The sequence below is a fragment of the Zalophus californianus genome, chromosome 16 (assembly GCF_009762305.2).
Source record: "Zalophus californianus isolate mZalCal1 chromosome 16, mZalCal1.pri.v2, whole genome shotgun sequence".
Classification (NCBI taxonomy): Eukaryota; Metazoa; Chordata; class Mammalia; order Carnivora; family Otariidae; genus Zalophus; species Zalophus californianus.
The window spans coordinates 60,502,567-60,525,208 of NC_045610.1; the positions used below are offsets into that span (position 1 = coordinate 60,502,567).

The 22,642-nt window shown below is 57.6% G+C and overlaps 2 protein-coding genes across 5 annotated transcripts in view; both read left to right on the forward strand.

The window, feature by feature from the left end:
• The window catches only part of RNF213 (ring finger protein 213), a 102,101-nt gene extending 99,026 nt beyond the window's left edge, over positions 1-3,075 (forward strand). For all 4 annotated transcript variants that reach the window (XM_027624601.2, XM_027624603.2, XM_027624602.2 and 1 more), the window contains one exon: positions 1,216-3,075. In XM_027624601.2, coding sequence (XP_027480402.2) covers positions 1,216-1,369 — 154 coding nt within the window. In that variant the 3' untranslated portion in view covers positions 1,370-3,075. The remainder of the gene's footprint in view (positions 1-1,215) is intronic.
• Positions 3,076-5,822: 2,747 nt separating this feature from the next.
• ENDOV (endonuclease V) lies at positions 5,823-17,834 on the forward strand. The gene is made up of 9 exons (XM_027568111.2): positions 5,823-5,900; positions 6,300-6,471; positions 11,376-11,510; positions 11,775-11,814; positions 12,679-12,791; positions 14,181-14,249; positions 14,502-14,630; positions 16,319-16,392; positions 17,155-17,834. Exons 1-9 carry the CDS (start codon positions 5,845-5,847, stop codon positions 17,243-17,245), a joined length of 879 nt encoding a protein of 292 aa, XP_027423912.1. The 5' UTR covers positions 5,823-5,844; the 3' UTR covers positions 17,246-17,834.
• The last annotated feature ends 4,808 nt before the right edge of the window (positions 17,835-22,642 follow it).

Below are 22,642 nucleotides of genomic sequence, written 5' to 3' on the forward strand. Positions count from 1 at the left end.
ATAGTATGTGAGAATACCCAACACTGGATATTATCTGTCTTTTACATGTTTTACCAATCAAATGGCCAAAAACAGAGATCTCATTTTCACTTGTATTTTCCTATTTCCTAGTGAAGCTGCATACATTTTTCTAATGTATTTGCCAGTTTTGTATCTTCCCCTGAATTATCTGTTGATATCTGTTATGTTTCTTTTGGGCTATTTCTCTTTTTTCATAATGTTAAAAGATTTAAGATTAACCTTTTATTTGGTATGTTACAAATGCTCTACCTCAGTCTTTAATTTCAGAAAGCCAGATCTGACAGAATTTTTCTATAAGGACTAGGAAAATATAGCTGTAAGGGTCTTCCTTATCCAAAGGTTGTGAAGTATTCTGCCATGTTTCCTTCCTGTGCTTTTATAGTTTCATGTACATCTGCTGTGTTAACCAGTTTACTATTTATGTGTGATGTGAGGGATTTACCTTTCCTGTTTTTCTTTCTTTCTTTCTTTCTTTTTAGATTTTATTTATTTATTTATTTGAGAGAGAAGGAGCACAAACAGGGTGGGGGAAGCAGCAGAGGGAGAGGGGGAAGCAGACTCCCCGCGGAGCAGGGAGCCCGATGCGGGACTCGATCCTGGGACTCTGGGATCATGACCTGAGCTGAAGGCAGACACTTCACTGAGCCACCCAGGCGCCCCTGGTTCCTGTTTTTCTAAACAGATAATCCAATCCCAGTTCTCACCAGCACACTTCATATTTACAGTTTTCTTCCATTACACTGGCATATACCTGCATACCTTGATATTCTTTGAACGTATTCAACAAGTCTTTACTATCCTGGACTTCTGGTGCAGAGAAAAAAGATCCCTTTCCTAGAAAATTGAGTGTCTTTGTTGATATAAAACATGAGATGGAATACAAGCTTTTTTTGAATGGTGAGGCTGTGTGTTCATATAGCAGATCACATTAGCAGAGTGTTTACAGGATCGTGACCCGGCCATTACCAGGATCAACTCTGTTCTGTGCTGTTTGTGTAGTGTGGTGTGGTAAGCAGCAGGTGCGTCCTTCAGCCCTGCACCCCGGGTTCTAGTCCCCACTCAGGAACTCAGTAGTTGGTTGACTTGACTTTGATGGTCTCCACGAGCACTTGGAGACAGTGACAACCCCTGATGGTGTCCTTGCATTAATGGGAGACCACTTAACCTTCTGTCTCTTGTTCCTTGGTTTTTCAGCCTGAGAGACACTCTGGCAAGTTACATGGAAACCAAAAACAGTGAAATTCTTCCTGAGCTGCAATTCCAGTTCCCAGAGAAGATACTGTTGTGCAGTTGTGTCCCCGTGTGGAGCCTGGCTGCTGAGCTGAAACGGGGTCGGCAAGTGAGGTAGAGTCTGCTCTGCGCGCCTCTGCCACCACCCCAGCTGGGGCTTCCTAGGGGGCTGCAGGACCCCCGTGTGCTGTGCCACGGATAGCTGGGAGTGCCACGCTGCTTCAGGAGATGTGCACATTCTACATCCTTCTCATCAGACTGCGAGTGCTGTCCAGGGGGAGGGGATAACTGGAGATGCCGTGAAAACGGAAGCAACCACCTTTCAATTCCGAGGGGGTACCAAACACGTGCTCCTCAGCTTCCCACGACAGCAGTGGACGGTGCCTTCAGCTCGCCAGCTGGAGACTGGCACGCACTCACCTTGGCCCCTCTCTCTCCAGAACGAGAGAGGGGAAACAGGGCTGTTGATTTTGCTTCTGTTTTCCTTCTCATTTATTCCGCACTCATAGAGAACCCGGCTTGTTTCTTCCTTCCAATCCCTCCCTTCCAATCTCCAGTCCCGTGTATTGTACACATATTTGTGGGTTTCCATGAAGGCCTGAGAAAGTGCCAGGCCCTTTTTTGTCTCCTCCCAAATACAAGTCAGCATGTTCTGTGAATGCCTTGAGGCCAAACCTCCTAGCCCTCACGCGCCCCCCCCCCCCCCCGGAGTTTCACGGGTCAGAGCTTTCCTCGTTGACACAATCAAGAGACTGGCTTGATGGCCAGATTTGCTTCTGATTCTTGGGGTTTTACATTTTAAATGAAAGTTTATCAATTAACCTTGGATCAAAGGCAGGGTTCTGGCATTTTCCTGCGAACTTTTGGACTGTCCAGCATCATGCTAAATAAATGTGTGGTCTTGATGTGACCTCGATGTCCCGGACGTGTGACTGTCTTGTTCTTCCTCTGGGTCTCGGCCATGCCATAAAAACAGACTCAGAATACAGAACCAGCTAAGTTTCTGAAAAAGGAGAAGAGAATAGTCGACCAGCTCTGATCGTGTACCTCTTTTCTCACTGGGAGGTTGTGCCTCTTTTGCACAATGCCCTCGGATACTTGTGGCCTCTGGACTGACTCCTGCTCCCAGGTGGCTCAGCACCCATTAGCACGGAGATGCCTACTGTTCATAAGTCAGAGGCGGATGTCTTCAGTGTACATTCGGAATGAGTGAATGACTCAGTCAACTTGAAATCAGGCCCTCGGGGTGAGAGCTACAGGAACAGAAAACACTTCCAGGACCGCTGTCACCCTGCGGCCACAGTGGAGGGAGCTGCAGGCGGAAGAAGCCGACCCCCACTGTCTTCTGTGTCTGATGAAGGGGGCGCACGGTAATCCAGACCCCTCAGCGATTAATCTGATACAACCACCACGTGCACTTAGTCACCAAGGATTGTTCCGCCATGCTAGACTATGCAAAAAATCCACCTGGATTGCCCATTTAATGGAGGGGGACTTTGTTCAACTCCTCGACTTGCACTTGGAATTCCTTTGATACCTCCAAGCTGGTACAGAGCTGGTGTGGCCATCAGGTGCTGCTCTGGGTCCTCACTGTGCCACATCTTCACGGGGGGAGTTGGGTGTCAGTCTTGTGCTGTCAAACTTTCTTTTGGCTGGGAATTTTATCCCCCCACACTTTTATGAAGGGTTTTTTAATGAAGGTATTTTGTTTTGTATGCTATGCTTTCAAAGCCTTAATTGTCCTATCTAGCATTATCTGGCCTAGCACAGGCAAATGTAAATTTTATTATATTTGTTTTAATAAACTTGAGTTTTGCTGCTAAAGAATCCTCCTCGTTGAGGGCAGAGCTTCTGTTTATGGCAAGTAGACATTAATTCAGCTTTGGGGAATGGTTTTGGTTTTCTGTGGAAATGTACTCGTAGATGCATCCATGAAGTGGAAGGTTCCGGACAGAAAGTGTTCACTCTGGTGTAGAAGGTGGGAAGTAAATCTTCACCAGGACAAAAAGACAGCAGAGCCCGGGATCCACAGTTGGCCGCTGCTCGCCAGGCGCCAGACTCTGGGGCAGAAGCCTCAGCCTCGGCCTCAGAGGGGTGAAGCCACACTCCCTGCCTGAGATACCATCACTGGAAAACAGTGTTCCAGCAGAGGTGTGAGCGCCGTGTCCACAGGCTGGGCCGTGGGGTGGGAACAACAGTTCCTCCGCACAAGGAAATACATGCAACAGATAAACCGTCCGCTCCCAGCGGCCCCCTCACGTTTGAGTGGTAAAATACCACATTAAGGGAAAATTGTATTTTCTCTTCCTAACGGAAAGGCTCCCTGGGGAGAGAACTTGTAGTCTTCCGGAGAAGGGCTTGCCCCTGCTGCCAGACCACCCGCCTCCCCGCAGTTTCTGCTTCAAGCCCACGACCCGTCCCCTTCCTTCTCGCGTCCTCACCGACCACGACCTTCCCCTCCCCCTCCCCTTCCCCTTCTCTGATCTCATCCAGCCGCCTGCACATTTCCCTGTCGGGGCTCCTTCTGCTTTCGGCCCAGGCAGAGACGGTCACTAGGCTGGTGGTGACTCACCCGAAACTCTTCATAACTGATCACTATCTCCTCTTTAAGACCTTGTTGTGTGTGTAAATTATGTACCTGTTGTCCCGGGCTGTGGGATTTCATCATTTATTAACTGAGACAACCATGAGAGGTGTCGGCGATTCCTGGGTTCAGGCAACGCTCTCCAAGCCCTTCTTGGTCACTAATTAAGCTTATGCACAAGCATCGTGAATCTCAGTTCCAACCTTTGGAGAAGCAGCACCAGAAAAAGGTAAATGCTGTTCTCACCTCATCAGGGTCCTGGGGACAGCAGGACCCTGCTTCCTTCTGAGGAGGCGGGAGGATTTGGGGGAGCCGTCTGGGCAAGAGCAGAGAGAAGTGGAGGGAGGAGCCCTAGCCGGAGCACACACAAGCTGCCCCAAGACCTTGCATGCCCTGCACAGACCTGCCTTCAACCCTGCCCCGTTCCTCCACCCCCAACCTGATGACGAGAGTGCCACAGGCCCAGCATCCCCGCCCCTGACTGCCCGTACCCTGAAGCACGGCAGAGTCATGGCCCAGAGCCACTCTGGCCCCAGCTCCACAGGCCCATGAATGGCCCCCAGTCCCAATCCAAGGGCCTCCTCATGCTCACCGCTGTGTACCATGACAAGGCTGACACACAACATGTCCGTGTCCCAGACGGACCCCGGTGTGAATCTTGGCTCTCCCATTTGCCAGTTCTACGGCCTTGAGCAAGCCCTTGACCTCTTTAAGCCCCGACTCCTCGATGTGTAAAATACCTCTCAGTGCTGTGGTGAGAAAGAAGATAGTGCCGGTAAACAACAGGGCATGGTGCCTGCCGTGCAGTGGGCGCTCAGAAGTAGTACTCATTTCTTCTCCCTGCTGAACGCTTGCCCATCCTTCAAGGCCCCGTCAGTTGTCAAATGCTCTATGCCTTTCCTGAACCTCAAACGTCCCTATTTCCTTTTGAGATGTGTACTCAGACTACAGTTCTTATCCACAGCCTGCTCTGCTCCCCCCGGTAGCATATACACCATGGGTCAAGTGCCTACGCGTCAGCATCCCTGGCCGCCCTCCGTGCCTCAAGTACACCAATGTCTTGCCTGCCACAGGACCCGTACACGCGTTGTGCCCTTTGCCGGCCCTCCTCCTAACTCTCCCCCTCAGAGAGGCCTTCCCCAGGGCCAGTCCAGAGTCGGCTGGTAGGTCATTCTCACTGCAGCAGGCCACCGTGCGACTGCGCCCGAGGAAGCCGTAGCCCCAACATCCAGCACAAGGCCTGGCACAAGGGAGGAGCTTGGAGCTAAGAGTCAGTGTTCCAACCGTTGTCTGCGTGTAGCACAGCGGGTGAGGCTTTGGGCCCGCCACGACCCACGAGTCTGGCCCGGTGAGGACTTGCGTCCTGCCTTCAGAACTCTCCCCGACGTCCTTGGACCTAAAATCACAGTGCCGCGGTTGGGGCTGACGCTCGGTGATGGGGTCCGAAGCCAAAGGAGAGAGAGAGTGCCGGGAGGGCGGGTCAGTCCCGCCCTGCTCCTCCGAGGTGCACTGCACACCTCCCTGCGCCAGGAGCCTGGGGACCAGCGCCCTTCCCGGGCCGCGGGCCGACAGCGCTGTACCAGCGACCCCTGCTGTCGCCCTTCCCCGCCGGCAGCGCACAGCGATCCGCCCACCCCTCGGCTTTGCTGCTCCTCCGTCCAGGCACGAAGCTGCTCTAAGCGCCGCCCGAGCCTTCGACCCGACGACGACTCCCGCGCACGCGCTCACACGCTCCTGCCAGCGTGCGTCCGGACGTGCCGCTCGGGCCGCCAGGGTGGGGGCTGGGGGGCGGCGACGGGGGGAGGGGGGCTGAGGGGGGCTGGGGTCGGGCGCGGTTTCCAGCGAGCCTCCCGCCACCAGGCGGCGGCGTCTGGAAACACACAGCTCGGACCCCGAGCCCCAGCCAGCCGCGCCAAGCCCACGAGGACGACCGGGCGCCTGCGCGCAGGCCACCGGAAATGACGGCAGCGGGAAGTGACGCCACCGGAAGGGGCGCTTGGGGGTGCGCCATGGCCCGGGAGGCGGTGGCGTGGCCGCCCGAGGAGACTCTGTCGCTCTGGAAACGGTAATGGGGTTGGCTGACTGCCAAGTTTCGGGGACCGGAGCGACTTTGGGGCTGCGGGGGCCCGGCCCGCGGACGAAAGGGCCTTCGGGAGTTGTAGTCTGCGGGGGTCAGCCGCGCTTGCTTCTGGCGCCGGGTCTCGGGGCGGTGGGAAGGTGGGGGCGATACCGTGGACGGGCTGTCCCCGAGGCCGGGCTTCCCGGGGAGGGCGGGCGAGACCGCGGAGGGCGTGTCCGCGGGAAGAGGGGGTGAGGCCGCGGAGGGGTGTTCCCGGGGCCGGGCTCCCCGGGAAGGGGGTGGTGAGACCGGGAGTGTCCCAGGGAAGAGCCTCCACCTCTCCCCCCCCGCCCCGCGCCCGGACGTGCGGGGTCGGGAGGTCCGCTGGACGTGTGTCGCCCTCAGGGAGCAAGCCCGGCTGAAGGCCCTCGTCGTGGACCGGGACACGGAGGCGTGGCAGCGGGACGCCGCCTTCTCGGGGCTGCAGAGGGTCGGGGGCGTGGACGTGTCCTTTGTGAAGGGCGACAGTGTCAGCGCTTGTGCCTCCCTGGTGGTGCTCAGCTACCCTGAGCTCGAGGTAACCCCGGGGGCGCCCCGCTCTGGCTGGGGCATCGGGACAGGGGCCTGTGCCCCCGTACGACCCTGCTTCTCCTTTTGTAGGATTTCCTGAATAGGTTGGGAAGCCTTTGAAGAAGGAAGGAGGGGAGTAAGGACTAAAAGAGATTCTGTGACTTAAAATCTGAATTAACTCCCGTCTTTACTCCAAGTTGATCATCGCCTTGGGCTTCCCATCTCCGTGGCCCCGCAGCAACTCACCCCGAATTGCCCAAGCTGGAAATCCCTGTCTCCCCAGAGCGTCATTCACACGTCCAGTTCCGTTCTGTCCCACGCTAGCTCCATTTTTGCCAGGAATCTGGCCCCCTGTCTGCATCCTCCCAGCGGTGGGATGTGCCCCTGTCCCCCTTCCTGCAGAGGACGGAGTAGAAGCTTCGCTGGGTCTTCTGCCTTCAGGACTGCCCTCTGTGGCCTCTTCTCCATGCTACCAGCAGAGCGATTTTCCTAAAAAGTAAATGTGGTCACACCACCACCTAGTTCACTTAGAACACTTCAGTGCCCATTCTGTGATCTCATGGAAAGTGGGGTTGGACTTGCTAATAAGTGTAAAGACCCTTCGGAATCTGACCCTACTGAATGTCAAGCTGTAGGTTCAACCCTCACCAACCCCCATTCCCCACTCCGGGGTACTTCAGATTCCTCGAACGTACCATGCTCTCTCTGCCTGCCTGACCTTTGCACTGATGTTTCCTCTCCTGGCTAACCCCTACTCACCTCTCAGGTCCCCCAGTAAGCACCCCGCTCTCCCTGCAGGACCGGGAAACACTCAGTACCCTCTCTTTCCCCTTTGGTGGGTCTCTCCACCTCCCCAGGATGTAAACTCCACAGTGATAGGAACTGTGTTGCCATGCCCATCGGCTGTAGCTGTGGGAGCGTAGCTTGATGCCTGCCCCATGGAAGACACTCAGATAGGGACGTGAACGAGTGAACAGTATGCCCATGATTCGTTTGGGGTCCACAGTTCAGGAAGCCTTGACTAAAGAAGAGCTCGAGCTTGACAAAGAAACCTTTGCTCTGCAGCTCAAGAGGTTTTCTTTCCCTCATCTGCCTGCTCCTAAAGACCGCGTGTTCCTGCTTCAGTGTCTTTGTGCTTTACTTGGAAGACCCTGTTAGTCAAAACTCAGCAAAAATGTACTGAGCGCCTGCGGTGTGCTGAGAGCGGGATCTAGGGTGGTATTGGAACCCGAGTCCCTGCCCTCACAGGTCCCTGGTCAGTTGTAGGATGGCCTCCGGGATAAGGCCCAGCCTCCGGAGCCAGACAGCCTGGTCTTTACCTCCCCTCTGCCGCTCCCACTCCACTCCCCTGGGCCTCTCACTTCCTTTTTTCTAACTCGGGGACAGTGACGCTGTTGATAGCCAGCTCAGTTGTGAAGGGTAAATGAGATCATGCGTGGAAACCAATTAGTTGGCACGTGGCAAGCCCTCAAAAGAATAAACGTTAGCTGGTTGCTCACTTTTCAAGCCCCAGCTCGCATAGTCCCGTCTCTGTTCTTTCTCCCTGATGCAGGATTAAAGCCCTCTCATCCCCGTCTGTGGTGTCTTTCTCAACGCAGTGCTTTTTCCGTTGTAATAAAGTTACGCACTCACTGGGGCTTCTCGAGGGTAGGGTGATCCTCCTGTAGCCCCAGCACAGAGCAGAGCGCCTGCTGCTTGGATGGCCTCGGCATTCGTTGCCCTCTGCTGTGGGAGCTTAGACTAGGATTGGGGCTTGGGCAGAGTCTGGTGCAGAGGCTCCCAGATGCCTGATCACAGGTCTGCCCAGTCAGTCTGCTGGAGGTGTATACAAATCCCATAGGCAAATCCAGAGACAGAAAACAAGTGCCTGGTTGCTGAGGGCTAGCGAGAAGGATGGATGGGGTGTGACTGCAAAGGGAGGCGAGATTTGTTTGTGGGGGGGGGTCATGAGAATGTTCTAGGATCAGATGGTTGTACCACTCTGTAAATAGAAAACCGTGAAGTATGCACCTCAAACAGGTGAACTCTATAGTAGTAAATTCTACCTCAATAAAGTTTTTAAAAGATATATTTATCCCAGAGCCCCAACTCATTTCTGGAAAGAAAAAAGAATCTCCCAGGAAATCTTCTTTAAACAAGCGTCCCTGTCATCGCGCAGAAGATGCGCGATGGATGGATAAGAGCCAGGGTGGGAAGCGCTGGTCTGCCTTCCATGCAGCCAGGAGTCCTTTCCTCAGTATATCCCTGACAAATGGGGGCCTCACAACAGAGCCCATTCCGTGGCTCGACGCCTGGTTAGTATTTTCTTTTCTACAGGGAGCTGAAATGTTTGTGACTTCTGCCCGTCGATTGTGCCTCAGGCAGCAGAGTGCAGAACAGACCTTTCCCGCCTTCCTCCATGTCCACCCTCCCACTATCTGAAGACCACTCTGTGCTCTCCGTCTGTCTGCTCTGCCCTGTCCTCAGAGGCTCACTGGTGTGACTTCCAGCTTCTTCCCTTGCTGCTGGCCCTCTCGGATGCTTGCAGTTAGCAGGGCCCGGCTTTGCGTCAGGCGCCAGAACTGAACCGAGTTCCACCCAAGTTCGGTGGGTCTAAATGCACCAAAGAGACTGAGTGTTTAGGAGCCACGTCACCCACTTAGGTTGAAACCTGCAGATCTTCACAGAGATTACTGACTGTCCGGATCGTGCTCACACAGCCATTACACGATTGAGGTTTTTCTCTTTTTCCAGATTTTTAACTTGGAAATGTGTAAACATTGAAACATTGGAAGAATAACACATTGAACACCCGTTTACTCTCTGCTTAGATCCAGCTCTTGCCAACCGAATTCTCGTTTTCTGTGTGTGGGCGTGCGTGTGTGCGTGCGCTGAGGGATCCGCAGGTGTTGACAGCTCACCTGGGATCACTTCTGCAGGCCTGTCCCGAGAGGGACCTATGTGGACCTGATAGCAGTCTTCACATTCCCTTAGCACCACCTGGATCCCTGTCCATGGCACATTGCCCCAGTTGCCTCTTGAGCTGGTTTTGCTTCCTGATTGTAGAGGGTGGACGTGTGGTGCACGCCCACTGCTGCCCTTGGGTCACGTGGACTCTGGGTGGGGGTACCCCTTATGATACCTGTTCCTTTACTCCTTGTCTTTCAGGTATTTCTTGAGCTGACTGTTCCAGGTCCGTTTCTCCAAGTTGACAGCTGGCTTTTTGAATGTGTGGGGTCAGATTTCCCTTTTTTCTGGAACGTTTCTTGGATTGAGGCTTTAAGTGCTCTGTTGAAGCACTCAGCTCCATCGCCCTGTTTTTCTTCTTCGGCCATGCGCTCTGGCTTTTTTGGCTGTCCGGTGTTTTTGTTTATGTCTGTCCTGAGTGTTTAATTTTTGCCTTGTGCTCTCAATCTGCGTGTAGGAATGGTTCATTTTCCTCCACCGCTGCACAGCTGGTTGGCAGCATTTATTTAACGAGTCATGAGTTGGGTCATTGCCATCTGAGTTTGCACAGCCTTCAGTGTGCGTGGCGAGTTGTGCTTAGACAGGTGTCTGGAGGGCCGGGGCTTTGGGTAGCTGGCTGGGTTTCTCTGATCATGAGGGACGGTGAAGTGTAGTTGTTCCAGTAAGCGGTGTCCTTTTCTGAGTTGACCATGGCCAGCATGCCTTCCGATTCTTGACACTCTTGTTTCTGAAGAGCCTCGCGCTTCTGGCCTCATTTTCTTCACCACAACCCGGCAGGGCTCCCCGGTTTCTCCCCAGAGGCCGTGTCTTCCTGCAAGGCCCCTGCTGGTCCCGTGTCCTCCCGTGCCTCTTCCCCCGGGTCCCCACTGGCCAGGATTGCCTATGGGTCTCATTCTGTCTGTTCCCCAGCACCGGCCCTTCCCCCCCCCCCCCCGTCCCCACCTGTCCTTGCCCAGCCCAGATCTAGAGCTGTCTCTGCTGTTCCAGGCTGTTCACTTCCCCACGTCGGTGCACATGGATGGTCGTAATAGGCTTATCCCTGGGTCATGCCGTGGACGTGGTGTCCGCGGAGCTTTATGCCCTCTCCTTGTGGGTCTCTGGTTTCTGGAGCTTGTGCGGACAGATTCAGACATAAGCAGCCATGGTCCTGTGAGAGCTCAGGCCACGTTTGAGCTTCGTGGGGCTCTGTGCCCCAGCACTGGGCTCGCGGTGAGTCGATGTCTGCTCTGTCTTCAGATGAGACCCGCCCACTTTGGGTCATTGGCAGTTGGGGATAAGCTTCCTGTGAGTCCATGATCAGGATGCTGGAGTCACAAGCCCCCACCCTCATGTTTGGGGAAAGCGGCCCCTTCTCGGGGGCGTAAGCACTTCGAGCCCAGCTTCGGGGGGCGGGGGGTTTGAAGGTGTGGTTTGGAAGGCCCCAGGGCTCTTTGCTCTGGTGGCCTGACAGTCTCTCTTTAGACTCTCCTGTCCGTTGGGACCCAGTTTCTCTTTCAGGTTGTCTAGCTCTGAGAACCCACCTGTCCTTTTCTGGATTCTTTGAAATCTCTTTTCTTAGAGCCAGGTTTGCCTTTCTTGTGGTTGTAACCCTGTGAAGACCTGGCCTTTCCTTCTAATGGGGAGCAGCGACATCCTTACTCTGGTGGCACTTCACACACACACGCTCTTGTGCTTTGTCTTCTCTGAGCCTCCCGACAGCTGACAGCCGGGTGTGGGGTGCACAGAGGGGACCCGAGCAGGAGGGCCTGGTGCGGGAAGTGTGTGAGCACCTTTGAAAGGCAGCAGGCTGATTCCCCGCCACCCATTTGCAGGGCGATCACCTTGTCACCGGGCACTCTCCCCCAGAGAGGTGTGGCTGAGGGGGGCGGATGCTGGGAGATGGGGAGGGAGCTGGCAGCACCACGAGGCCTAAAGGATGAAGGGCCAAGGGCCGCGCCCACCTGTGACCTGGGTGCCCGGTGACAGGTGGTGTATGAGGACTGCTGCATGGTTAGCCTGACGGCGCCCTACATGTCGGGCTTCCTGGCCTTCCGAGAGGTGCCCTTCCTGGAGGACGCAGTGCAGCGGCTGCGGGAGAAGGAGCCCCGCCTCGTGCCCCAGGCAGGTACCACGACTCCAAGGAGAAGGGCCCTCGGTTTCCACCCAGGAGGGAAGGCCTCTGCCGGCCGCATCACCCACCGCACGGGGAGAGCTCTGACCTCCCTGGAAAGGATGCACTTTTACCTTGAGGAGAGGGATCGGATTTTCTAAAAAGCCGCCCGCGCCCCCCAGAAGTGGCAGTCCCACCCCCCTTGATCTGGGATGCCCTGGTCTGATGGGCGAGGGGCAGTTCAGCTGACTGACTTTCACCTATGGCTCTTCCAGGTCCTCCTTGTGGATGGAAATGGGGTTCTCCACCACCGAGGTAATCCTGCTCCCAAAAGACAGGGCGCAGGAGGGGGCAGTTCTGACCAGTGTCCTTCCGGACTGCCTGCACCCTGCCCCAGGCCCTCTGCTGCAGGCCTGGCACTGGCCATGCTTCCCTGGGCTTGATTTCATTGTCAGGACCCCGCCTCTTTTCCTGCCCGCCCCTGAGGCCTCCCCTAGCACTCCATGCTGGCCCGTCTCAAGCACCCTCGGCCAGTTGGTCCTGACTGCTGCTCAGCTGGCCTGTCCCACCTCGTCCCACCCCGAGTAGTGACAGGCCCTCGATGGAAACCAGACAGGGGTGCCCATTCCCCACTGACACTGGGAAACTTGCACCCACCTGGGCACCGGGACGCTGGCCACAGAGAGTGACCGAGGGAGAGGAGAGGTTTCACCCTCAGACACAAGCCTGGGGGTGGGGCAGCAGAGGGACCCGGGACCCGTGGTGCCAACGTGGGGCCAGGCCCGCAGCCACTGTATATGCACTGCCTGGCAGGAGCCCCAGGATGTGCTGGGAGGGTGACACGGGCCTGATGGCAACTACACGGGGGAGAAGAGGATGGAAATTGCCAGAAAGAGGAGAACCAGTGTGAAGCGTCGTGAACTAAGCAGGCTCCGGACCTTGCCAGGGGGAAGGAGGCATCTTCCACCCCAGCCTGACAACTGTGAAAGTGGGGCAGAGGGCTGCGTCCCGGCTCAGGCCGGCTCTCCCCGTCCTGTCTTCCCGGTCTTCAGTCCGCCGACAGGCCTCTGTTTACCTGGGAAGACTCAGCGGGTTCTGGTTTGTCCTCTGTCTCTACGCCGCCTCTCGACTGCTTGGCTCACTGCCCCACCAGCCCAGCCTCACTCTCTGCCCCTGTAGGCTTCGGAGTGGCCTGCCACCTCGGCGTCCTCACAGACTTGCCCTGCATTGGGGTAGCCAAGAAACTTCTACAGGTGGACGGGCTAGAGAACAACGCCCAGCACAAGGAGAAGGTGAGGGATGGGGGCGACGCTGCCCAAGGGGAGGGTGAGGGATGGGGGTGATGTCCTGCACAAGGGGAGGGTGAGGGTTGGGGGTGATGTCCTGCACAAGGGGAGGGTGAGGGATGGGGGTGATGTCCTGCACAAGGGGAGGGTGAGGGATGGGGGTGACTCCGCACAAGGGGAGGGTGAGGGTTGGGGGTGATGTCCTGCACAAGGGGAGGGTGAGGGATGGGGGTGACTCCGCACAAGGGGAGGGTGAGGGATGGGGCTGACGCCGCCCAAGGGGAGGGCACGCAGAGGGCCTGTGGGGGGCATGCAGGCTCAAACAACCCCACGGACCTGCCCCGTAGGCACCTCTGATCCAGCCCTGGCCTGCTGGTGCGCTCACGGTCCTGACTCCCTAGCCCAGAGTAAGAAAGCCCCACCTTTCTCTGCGCACGCCCTGCGTCCCCTGTGGGTCGTGGGTCATGGCAGCAGATGGCCAGTCTGGAGGAGTGCTGTCTGAGTGCGCCCAGCCTCTGGGCGCGTGCTTGCCGCTCCTGTACCCGCTACCTCTGGGCTGCTGTGGCGGCCCGTCTAGGGCAAGGGCCCCCAGTGACTGGGGACAGGACATCTGGGAGCCTGTGGGGCCCCAGTCCAGGGCCTGCAGGTTGATGCTGCCCGGCCTGCCTCAGAGCTTCCTCACCCCACCTTCTCCCAGCATCTCCCTCCTTTGGCCCCCTCAAGGCTGGCGTTGGGAACGTGACACCCCACTCCGGAGGGACCCAGTGACGCGTCCGGCTCTACTGCTGGATGGTAGACCCCAAGAGCAGTGATCACATTTGTCTCATTCTTCGGGGCAGACCAGTGTCTGCACAGAACAGTTGTTGGTGGAGTTGGAGACCAAACTTAGGTGGCTCCTGAGTGACTCAGTGGACCAATCCCCGCCCCTAGAAAGACTTTGTTGGGTTGAACCAAACATCTTTAAATTCCTCGCAGGAGGCGGGAAGTGGTTCCAGCCCGCGGGAAGCACCTGTGTGTCCAGCGGTCAGGTTGGGTGGGTGGGCGCCAGGCCTTCATGCCAGCCTGGCACCTTCACCCATCAGCCCTGGGGCCTGGGTGGGCTGCTGCCCCTTCTCCAGGCCCCGGATTCCTCGTCCACAGAACAAGGGAGAGAGAACTGCGTTCCAAGGGTCTCATCAGGGTCGGACGGTGCTGGGGATGGCCTCCCGGATGCCAAGTCTGCTCGTGGGATGGGTGTGCGCATGGCCGAGGCTGCGTGGCTTCGCAAGGGCTGCAGACCTGGGCCCTTCCCTCTCCTTGCCTAGCGGCCACTCGAACTTCAAAAACTTAACAGGCCTGCTCTCTGCCCTACACTGAGAAAAGACTTTTTCCATGTTTTTTCTTCCCGTTTTCCAGATACGACTTCTGCGGGCTGGAGGAGATTCATTTCCTCTAATAGGAGGCTCTGGGACTGTCCTGGGCATGGTGAGTGGCCAGGGGCCTACACCCCTGGGGGTGGCACCTGCAAACATGCATGCAGGTGTTCATGCACTCCAGACCCTGTCCGCTCCCCCTGCCCCTCTGACTGACCCAGGGTGTGCCCTGCAACCCCACCCTCGGCTATGCCGAGGGGACCTCTGGGCTGCACTCTCCACAGCCTGCCCCCGACCGGTTGTTAATCGTGGAGTCCCCCGGGGTTGGCTCTACTGCACTCTGACTTTGCCTTCCTTATTCTAGGCCCTGAGGAGCCACGACCACAGCAGCAAGCCCCTCTACATCTCTGTGGGCCACAAGATAAGCCTGGAAGCTGCCGTACGCCTCACTCGAGGCTGCTGCAAGTTCCGGATCCCAGAGCCCGTGCGCCAGGTGGGTGGACCACATGCGCCTTCTGCTCTTCCCTCACCGCAAGCATCTGTGGAAGGGCCTGGTTGGGCCCCGCTGGGCTCTGGAGGGAGGAGAGGGGGACCAGAGCTGATCCTGGGGCCCTGCCCTGCCTGGGCCCTGGGGTCTGCTGTGCTCCTGCACGCAGCTTCAGTCTCCTGCACCCCATACTGGGGTCATCGGGAGCATCAGCTGATGTCACCTCGGGCGGCAGAGTGGCCTGCCTACCCCTGGTGAACCCCTCAGTGCCTGACCTGCCCAGCTGGCTTGGGAGCGAGCCCGCATCCTCTGCTGGGGAGGCCCCTGCAGGGCTGCAGGTGGTACTGAGGAAGGCTTGTGCTGGACCAGTCATCAGTCAGGAGATGGCAGGATGTGGCTGGGCCAGGCCCCCAGCACCTAGATCGGTGACGGTGGGGGTTGGGAGCAGAACTTTGGGGAACAGGTTGGCTTGGCAGAGGAAATAAAAGCCTGTAGGAGATAGAACCTAAGCACAAGCTGCCTGTGGGCCTGCATTGGTGGGCTCGGTGGTGACAGGGCATCACCAGTCACAGGTAGGTGTGTGTCCCGGGAAGTCTGTGAGAAGCCATCCTCAGGAAGAGACCAGCCAGAGGAGGGGGAAAGGCAGTCCAGGCTCAAGGACCCACATCTGTAAAGGCCCTGTTGCGGGAATGAATCTGGTGCCAGCAGGAAAGTCAGAGGAAGGTGCGGCCAGAGCCAGGGCCAGCGTGGCGCAAGGCTCTCAGTAAGGCTTCCTTGCAGGGACCTGGGTGTGAGTCACAGTGGCTCTGTGGGCAGTGTGGAGGGGGCTGGGGGAGCCCGTCTAGGCAACAGGTGCTGGTTTGTACTGTCCAGCCCTGGGGCCCAGATTGCTGGCTCAGTGCTGCTGTAGGACGGGAGGGCAAAGTGCCTGGAACCTCCCTGGTACCTGCGGCTTCCCCTGTCTCCCCATGACCTGCGCTGGGTCAGCTCGAGGTGACTGGGCCCAGGGGCCCCAGCCAGATGCTGAGAGCCGGTCCGCACAGCTCAGCACGCCCGTGACGCCCTGGCTGTGCCTCCCTGCTGCTGGCAGCCACCACCACCTCGGGGGCCCTGGCACCGCCCCCGGCTGCTGGTGTGCAGGCTGGCCTGCAGGTGGCGGCAGCAGCCCGTTGCGTGGCTGTGGCTCAGGGCTGTGAAGAGCTGGGCCTCTAGGGGGTGCCTTCAGGGCCCTGCTCTGGCCGGAGCCCCCCTCCCTCAGGTCTGCCTGGATCCTGTCCATTCCAGTGACTTTGCGGAACCTTCTGGCGACACTTCCCTGGGGAGGGCGGTCATAGCCGACACGAGCCAGGGAGACAGGCCAGCATCCGGGCGGGGGCAAACCCTCAGAGAACGGCTGGAACAGAAGCAAAAGCTATGGAAGCACAGGCCACGAAGCCAGCGAGAGCCAAGTGGCCCCACTGGGTCCCAGGGACAGCCCCGGGCTCCCGCTTGGCCCGTGCCCTCGGGCCCTTCCGGGACCTGCCACGGCGTCACCCACAGGGCTGCAGCTCCAGGGCCCCCGAAGGCTGGGCCTGTGACAGCCGGGCATTACCTCTGTGGCTTTCTCCAGGAAGCAAGAGTGTTTGCGCCAGGCTGTTGGGGGGCGGGGGCCTGTCTAGAGGCCACCACCTCTCACGTGAGCCCCCCCTCCTCAGGCTGACATCCGCTCTCGAGACTACATCCGCAGGACCCTGGGAGTCCCCGGGCCCCCCGCACCAGGGCAGGAGAGGTGAGTGCCGGGGGCACTCAGTGGCGGTGGCTACAGCGTGGGGCTGATCATGGTGGGGCCTCCTCCCTGTGGGGCTGGGCGGAGGACGCCGAGTCCCTGGAGGGGTGGCAGAGCCGAGGCAGCCGGATGTGAGGCCTGGGCTGACTCCGGGCCAGTGGGACTTCCTGCAGCCCACGAGGGCTGCCCCCACCTGCCTTGTCCACTGCCTGCGTGGGGCTGGGGTGTGGGCTCCACAGGAGGCATGGGGGTCAGATGGACCCGGTCCTCATCCTGGGCACCAGCTGCCGTGACTGTGACACTCTCCGGGCCTCAGTTTCCTTATCCGAGCGCCAGACACAGTCATTCTTGCCCTGGTAGGTTCTGGTGGCAGAGCCCGGCACGGATGGTCACAGCCAACTGTGGCTGGTTATTTAACCCTAACAGCACCTTGCCATGAGACAGACACCGTGGCCCACTGTCCACGTGTGGAACAGGCGTGGGTGGCATTGATGAGCCCCAGAGAGGTTACTGTCGGCTTTTCCTCGAGCTCCTTTTTTCTCTAAGTCGAGGGCCATCCTAGGCCCAGCTAAGCTGTTTTGAGAATGGGTGGCCCCCACAGCTCCCCCGGGGGTGGGAGCTGGCCAGCTGGAGTGTACGCAGCCCTTGACCAGCAGGATCTGCTCCTTCTTGAATCAGCAGCAGCTTCCAGGCACCACCTGGGGAGCAGGGGGGACTCGGGCTGGCTCTGTGTTTGATGCTGCCCCTTCTTGATGTCATTACCAGGAGCCAGAAGGTGCAGAAGCCAAAGATGTGCCCTCAGGAAGGTTCGGAAGAGCCGGAAGGTGAGGGCAGGCCCCCCGAGGGCCACAGCTGAGGCCCCAAGACACCGGCAGGGCCAGCAGCGGCAGTGGGGAGCTGAGCTGGACATGGCAAAGAGCTCAGGCTGCCTAACTTCCTGCCCCTGCCTGGAGTAGTGACTGGGGGCACGGCCCCCTCAGTAGCAGGTAGAGCGCCCAGGCCCCAGCGCACGGCGGCTGCACCACCCACAGGGACGGCAGCAGGCTTGGCCCCGCTGGGATGGGCCCGGGGGACGGCCCCTCCTGCTCCGAGGTCTCGGTCACAAGGCTGTCAAGAGCTCCGCACGAGACAGATCTCACACCACAGAGCATCAGCCCTAGAAGGAGCCTGATGTTGCTTTCCCAGGAGCACGGGAAGGACATTTAAGGTTCATGGGGATTTTTTGGTGTGTTTTGTTTTTTTCTAAAAGTGCCCAGTTGGGCTTAAGACTACCAGACTACGTGTCTGTCCCCGGCTGCTCGTCGTCCGTCTGCTCCTTCAGCACACACCCTGCTGCTTTTTTTGCTTTTGTGTTTTTATTTTCCAGAGTTTGTTTTCATTTGTATTTTTTATTTATTTATTTATTTTTTTTAAGATGTTGTTTATGTGACAGAGAGATAGCACAAGTAGGCAGAGCGGCAGGCAGAGGCAGAGGGAGAAGCAGATTCCCCTGCCAAGCAGGGAGCCCCATGCGGGACTCAATCCCAGGACCCTGGGATCATGACCTGAGCCGAAGGCAGCTGCTTCACCGACTGAGCCACACCGGCGCCCCCAGAGTTTGTTTTTAAACCACCAGTTCCCCCTCATCTCCACCCATGGCCAGTCAGCCATACTCAGTGGCCTCTGCCCTGACCCTGGAGGGTGCAAGCTGGGGTGACTGGGCCTGGTCCCCAGCTGCCCTGCCCGTCTGCCAGCCTGCCTGCTGCTGGCACACTCGGCGATCGGGGGCCCCACGGGGTGGTCCGGGTGCCAGAGGACCGGCGCTGGTATCCAAGGGGAGGGGCGTCAGGCCCTGCCACTCTGGGAAGCCAGTTGAGGCACGTCCCCTCTGGGCCGGAGTGCTGTTAGCCTTCCCTCGCTGCTGCCCGCCGGGCACCCTCGCCTGCCAGCGTCCTTACCGCAGGCCCAACCTCCAGTGCGGGGTCGCAGTGTGTCCCTGTCCCAGCCGCTTGTCTCACTGAGGGCTGCAAGTCCCAGCTCACAGGGGCCATGACCCTCGCCCACAGCCCCCAGGCTCCCTACACTGACATTTGCTGAGAAGTGTGATTTTAAGAGGCCTTTCTTGCCATTCATGCTAGTTCTCAAAGAGCTAGTGGTCGTGGTTTGGACGACTGTGGGTCTCAGTACTCCCCCCCCCCCCCCCCAGCGTCTTCCGTTTGTGAGAAGTGAGCTCTTGTCTGGGGCCCAGACCTCTGGGCGGGCTGAGGGGGGACAGTGAGCGAGGCAGTCTGCTGGCCCCCTTCCCCTCCTGCTCTGACGGTGCTCCTGAGACCCCCTTACAAGGCCAGGCGGCCGGGGGGAGGCTGAGTTGGACGGCCCCACTTGATGGTAACGGCCCCTGTTTGGGACACATCTCAGTAGGAAGCAGGATCGCCCCAGGACAGGCGGGGCTGTAGAGCGACACCAGGCTGCTTGGGGGCTCTTCTCCACGGCCTGGTGGGGTGAGCAGGTGCCAGCATGTTCCCCAGGCGCCTCCGAGGGGACTCCTGCGCGTGGGAAGGAGCACACCAGCTCCACCCTCCTGCCCTGCCCCCGCCGCTTCCCCAGCTTCCATCCCTCCCAGTCCTGGGCTGGCGCTCATCAGAGCTGGGGTGCACGGGGAGCCCCAGCCGCCCTCCGTGGGATCCCAGGCTCCCGGTGCTGTGCCTCTGACTTCAGACCCTGCACCCCAGCATCATGAAAGTGGCTGTCAGCTCCCTTCTGCCCAAGGCGGCCCAGTTCTCCCTGCTTTGCACCTGAGACATAGGCTGTCCCTTGGGAAAGCGTGACACAACACCTGATGGAGCTCTGAGGGTATGACCTTGCATTCGGAGCCTGCTTTCTCCCCGGGGCTATAAGCACCCCAGGTTGGCTGGGTTAAGTAGGAGAATACGTGTAGTCTTTCACTTAGTGGTGGACATAGTTCCCCCTAAACAAACGGGTGGGAGCGGCAGCCAGCGCCCCAGCACCTGTCCTGAGGTTTGAGGGGCACGGGATCCCTGGGCACAAGCAGACCTGGGTGGGGCTCCTCGAGGGGCAGGGAAGGAAGGGGGTCCCCGTCTCCCCCCAGGCCCGCACAACCCAAGTCCTGAGAGGGCAGGGCAGACAGGACCAGGCCTCCCAGGTCCAGACCGCAGACAGGAGAGCTTCCCTGGGATCCCTGGAGGCTTGGCACCAGGTTGCAGCAGCCACCCCTGGGGCCCCATCTCTCCAAGGGGTGCAAGCAGATGGCCCTGGCTCCCCCCTGGGGTGGGAGGGGTGCTCAGCTGAAAGCCACTGGCTCCTTGGTCACTGGAGGGGCCAGGTGGGGTCCCCATCCCCCTCAGTGAAGAGCAGGTCAGAGCCTGGAGAGAAGTTTGCAGACAACTTACCTGAGAAGCGTTTGTCTTGAAATTAAAGTCACGTCACAGAAGCTGCCATTTTAAGCATTTCTTAAAAGTGTACAATTCAGTGGTTTTTAGTATATTCAGAATCTTGTGCCACCAGCACCACTGTCTAGTTGCCGAGCTGCTTCATCACCCCAGAGGGAACCCCCCCTCCCCGTGAGCAGTCACTCCCCCTGCCCTGGCAACTGTGGGCGCTGGAGTCCATGCAGAGTCTCGCGGTGTGTGGCCTTTGTGTCCGGCTGCCCTCACATCTCTAGCCCAAAGTTTTGAGCCCAGGATTTTCATGGATCCTCCGTGTGCAGCACCGAGCGGTGCCGCTGTGTACTGCCCGGTGTGACTCTGTTGTGTGGCTAGAGCCCATGTCGCAGGCACCCACCCGTGCCTGAGTGTGTGGCCTGTTCCTCTCTGTGGCTATTACGAGTAGCGTGGCCATGCACACGGGCGGACGGGTGTTTGTATGCACTCGGGTGTCCATCCTCCCAAGTGTATCCGGAGGAGGGCAGTGTCTGGGTCCTATGGCGGCTGTGTGTTTACCTTCTGGGGGAGAGCCACACTGCTTTCCTGCTGTTTTCCACATGCTCTCCAGCAAGGCACGGGGCTCCCGGGTTTCCCCTCTGCCACTCCTGATTCTGGCCGTCCTGGGGGTGTGATGTGCATTTCCCTAATGACAGAGGACGGTGAGCATCTTTTGTGTGATCATTGGCCATTTGTCCATCCTTCTGGGCGAAATGTCTGCAGAAATCCTTTGCCCTTTTTGAAATGGGGCTGTTGTGTTGTTGGGGAGCCGTGAGAGTTCTCTCTGTGCTCTGCTTACCAGACCCCTCTCGGTTACGTAACTCACACGTGGGCTCCCTCGACTCCGTGGGCTGTCTTTTCACTCCCTGGATAGTGTTCTTTGTGCATGAAAGCTGTTGAGTTTGATGAAATCCAATGTATCTGTTGCTCGTCTGTTGCTTGTGCGTTTGGTGTCATATATTGCAGAAGTCATTGCCTAATCCAGGGTCATGGAGATTTCCTCTAAGAGAGTTATGGTTTCAGCTCTTACATTTAGATCTCTGACCTGCTTCCAGCTACTGTTTACGTATGGCTCTTCTGGGTCCCTGGCAATTCTGTATGAGTTTTAGGACCATCTTGTCCATTTCCGCAAAAAGGCAGTTGGACTTTGGCAGGGCACTGCACTGACCGACTCAGGGAGCACGGCCCCCTAGTGGTGCTCAGTCTTGCCGGCACTGTGCTCAGGGGCCTTTTCCTTTACTTCTCCGTGAACTTCTGTCCACATCATCATGTGGTTTTCAGTGTACAGGTCTTTTTTTTTTTTTTTTTTTGAGAGGGGGATGGGGAGGAGCAGAGGGAGAGAGAATCTCAAGCAGGCTCCACACCCAGCACAGAACCCAATATGGGGCTCAATCTCACGACCCTGAGATCATGACCTGAGCCCAAATCAAGAGTTGGACGCTTAACCAACTGAGCCACCCAGACGCCCCTTCAGTGTACACATCTTACTCTTCCGTTGGTTGAATTTATTTCTAAGTATTCATTCTTTTTGATGCTATTATAAATGGAATTGTTTTATTAACTTCATTTTTGGATTGTTCATGGCTAGCATACAGAAATACCACTGGGTCTTGTGTCTTATGCTCGGTGACTGTGCTGTAATTGCTGGCCCGGAGTGTGTGTGCGCTTGCGCATGTGCACACACATTCTTCAGGGTGCTCTCCGCGTAAGGTCATGTCGTGTGCGGATAGAGATAGCTTTACTTTTCCTTCTTCCTTTCCAATCTGAATGCCTTTTCTGTCCTTTCCTTGCCTGATTGTCCATCTAGGACTTCCAGTAGGACGTTGAATACCAGTGGTGAGCGCAGACATCCTTGTCTTGCTCCTGATTTGAGGAAGAGCGCTCTCAGTCCCCAGTGAGGACGGTGTGGGCTGTGGGCTCTTCACGGACGCCCTTTTCGGGTTGAAGGAGCTCCCTTTTGTTCCCAGTCTCTCTGTCTTGATCACGAACGGGGCTTGGGTGTGTCCAGCTCCCTCTGCACCTATCGCAATGACCGTTTTCCTTCACTCTGTAATGTGCTGTGTCATGTGGGTTGATTTTTGTATTTTGGGCCACTCTGCATTTCTGGGGTGTATTGCACTTGCTCATGGATGTATAATCCTTTTACTATGCTGCTGAATTTGATATGCTAGTATTTTGTTGAGGACTTTTAGATCGATATTCCTAAGGGTTATTGGTCTGTAGTTTTCTTGTGATATCTTTGGCTCTGATACAAGGGTAATGCTGGCTTCCAGGAAGAGAACCCATAGCAGTGTGGGGGTGCCATGGACCCCTCAACCCTTCCAACGGCCAACCAAGGCATGGAGCGCAGATCAGAGTTGCGGGGAAGAGACAGAGGGTTTCGGCAGTTTGTTGAGAGCCCGCCCACCCTGGGGATGCGGGCATAGATACAGCCAGGGCTTCTCAGAGGGGACTGGGCTTAGGGGAATGGGGTGCAGGGGTCAGACATGGGCCAGGCTGGGAGTTCAGGGAGAGGGGTGGTGGCAGAGAGGTGTCCATGGAGGCAGGTGGAGGGGCTGAGGTGGGGACCTGCCAGCCAGGGTCATTTGCAGGAGACCCAGAAAGCACTGGGCGTGGGTGTGAGGAGGGGGCTTCAGGGGGGCATGTCTTGCCCCCTCCACCCCCACCCCAGCGTGGAAGGGTGTGTGGGGACCCTGAGTGGGTGGTGTCTCAGCTCCCTCCCACAGAACCTTAAAAATAGGGCTGAAATGATGTCCATCTTCACAGACCACAGCCTGCCCCAGAGCCAAGAATAAGTCTTGAGCCACTCAATAATTCAAGTTGGATCCAAATAG

Bases quoted from the DNA above. Each gene is read 5' to 3' on its own strand.
- ENDOV (XM_027568111.2), top strand. From the start codon at position 5,845: ATGGCCCGGGAGGCGGTGGCGTGGCCGCCCGAGGAGACTCTGTCGCTC. The intron at 14,250-14,501 runs GTGAGTGGCCAG...TCCTTATTCTAG, and splicing joins CTGGGACTGTCCTGGGCATG to GCCCTGAGGAGCCACGACCA. The intron at 14,631-16,318 runs GTGGGTGGACCA...CCCCCTCCTCAG, and splicing joins TCCCAGAGCCCGTGCGCCAG to GCTGACATCCGCTCTCGAGA.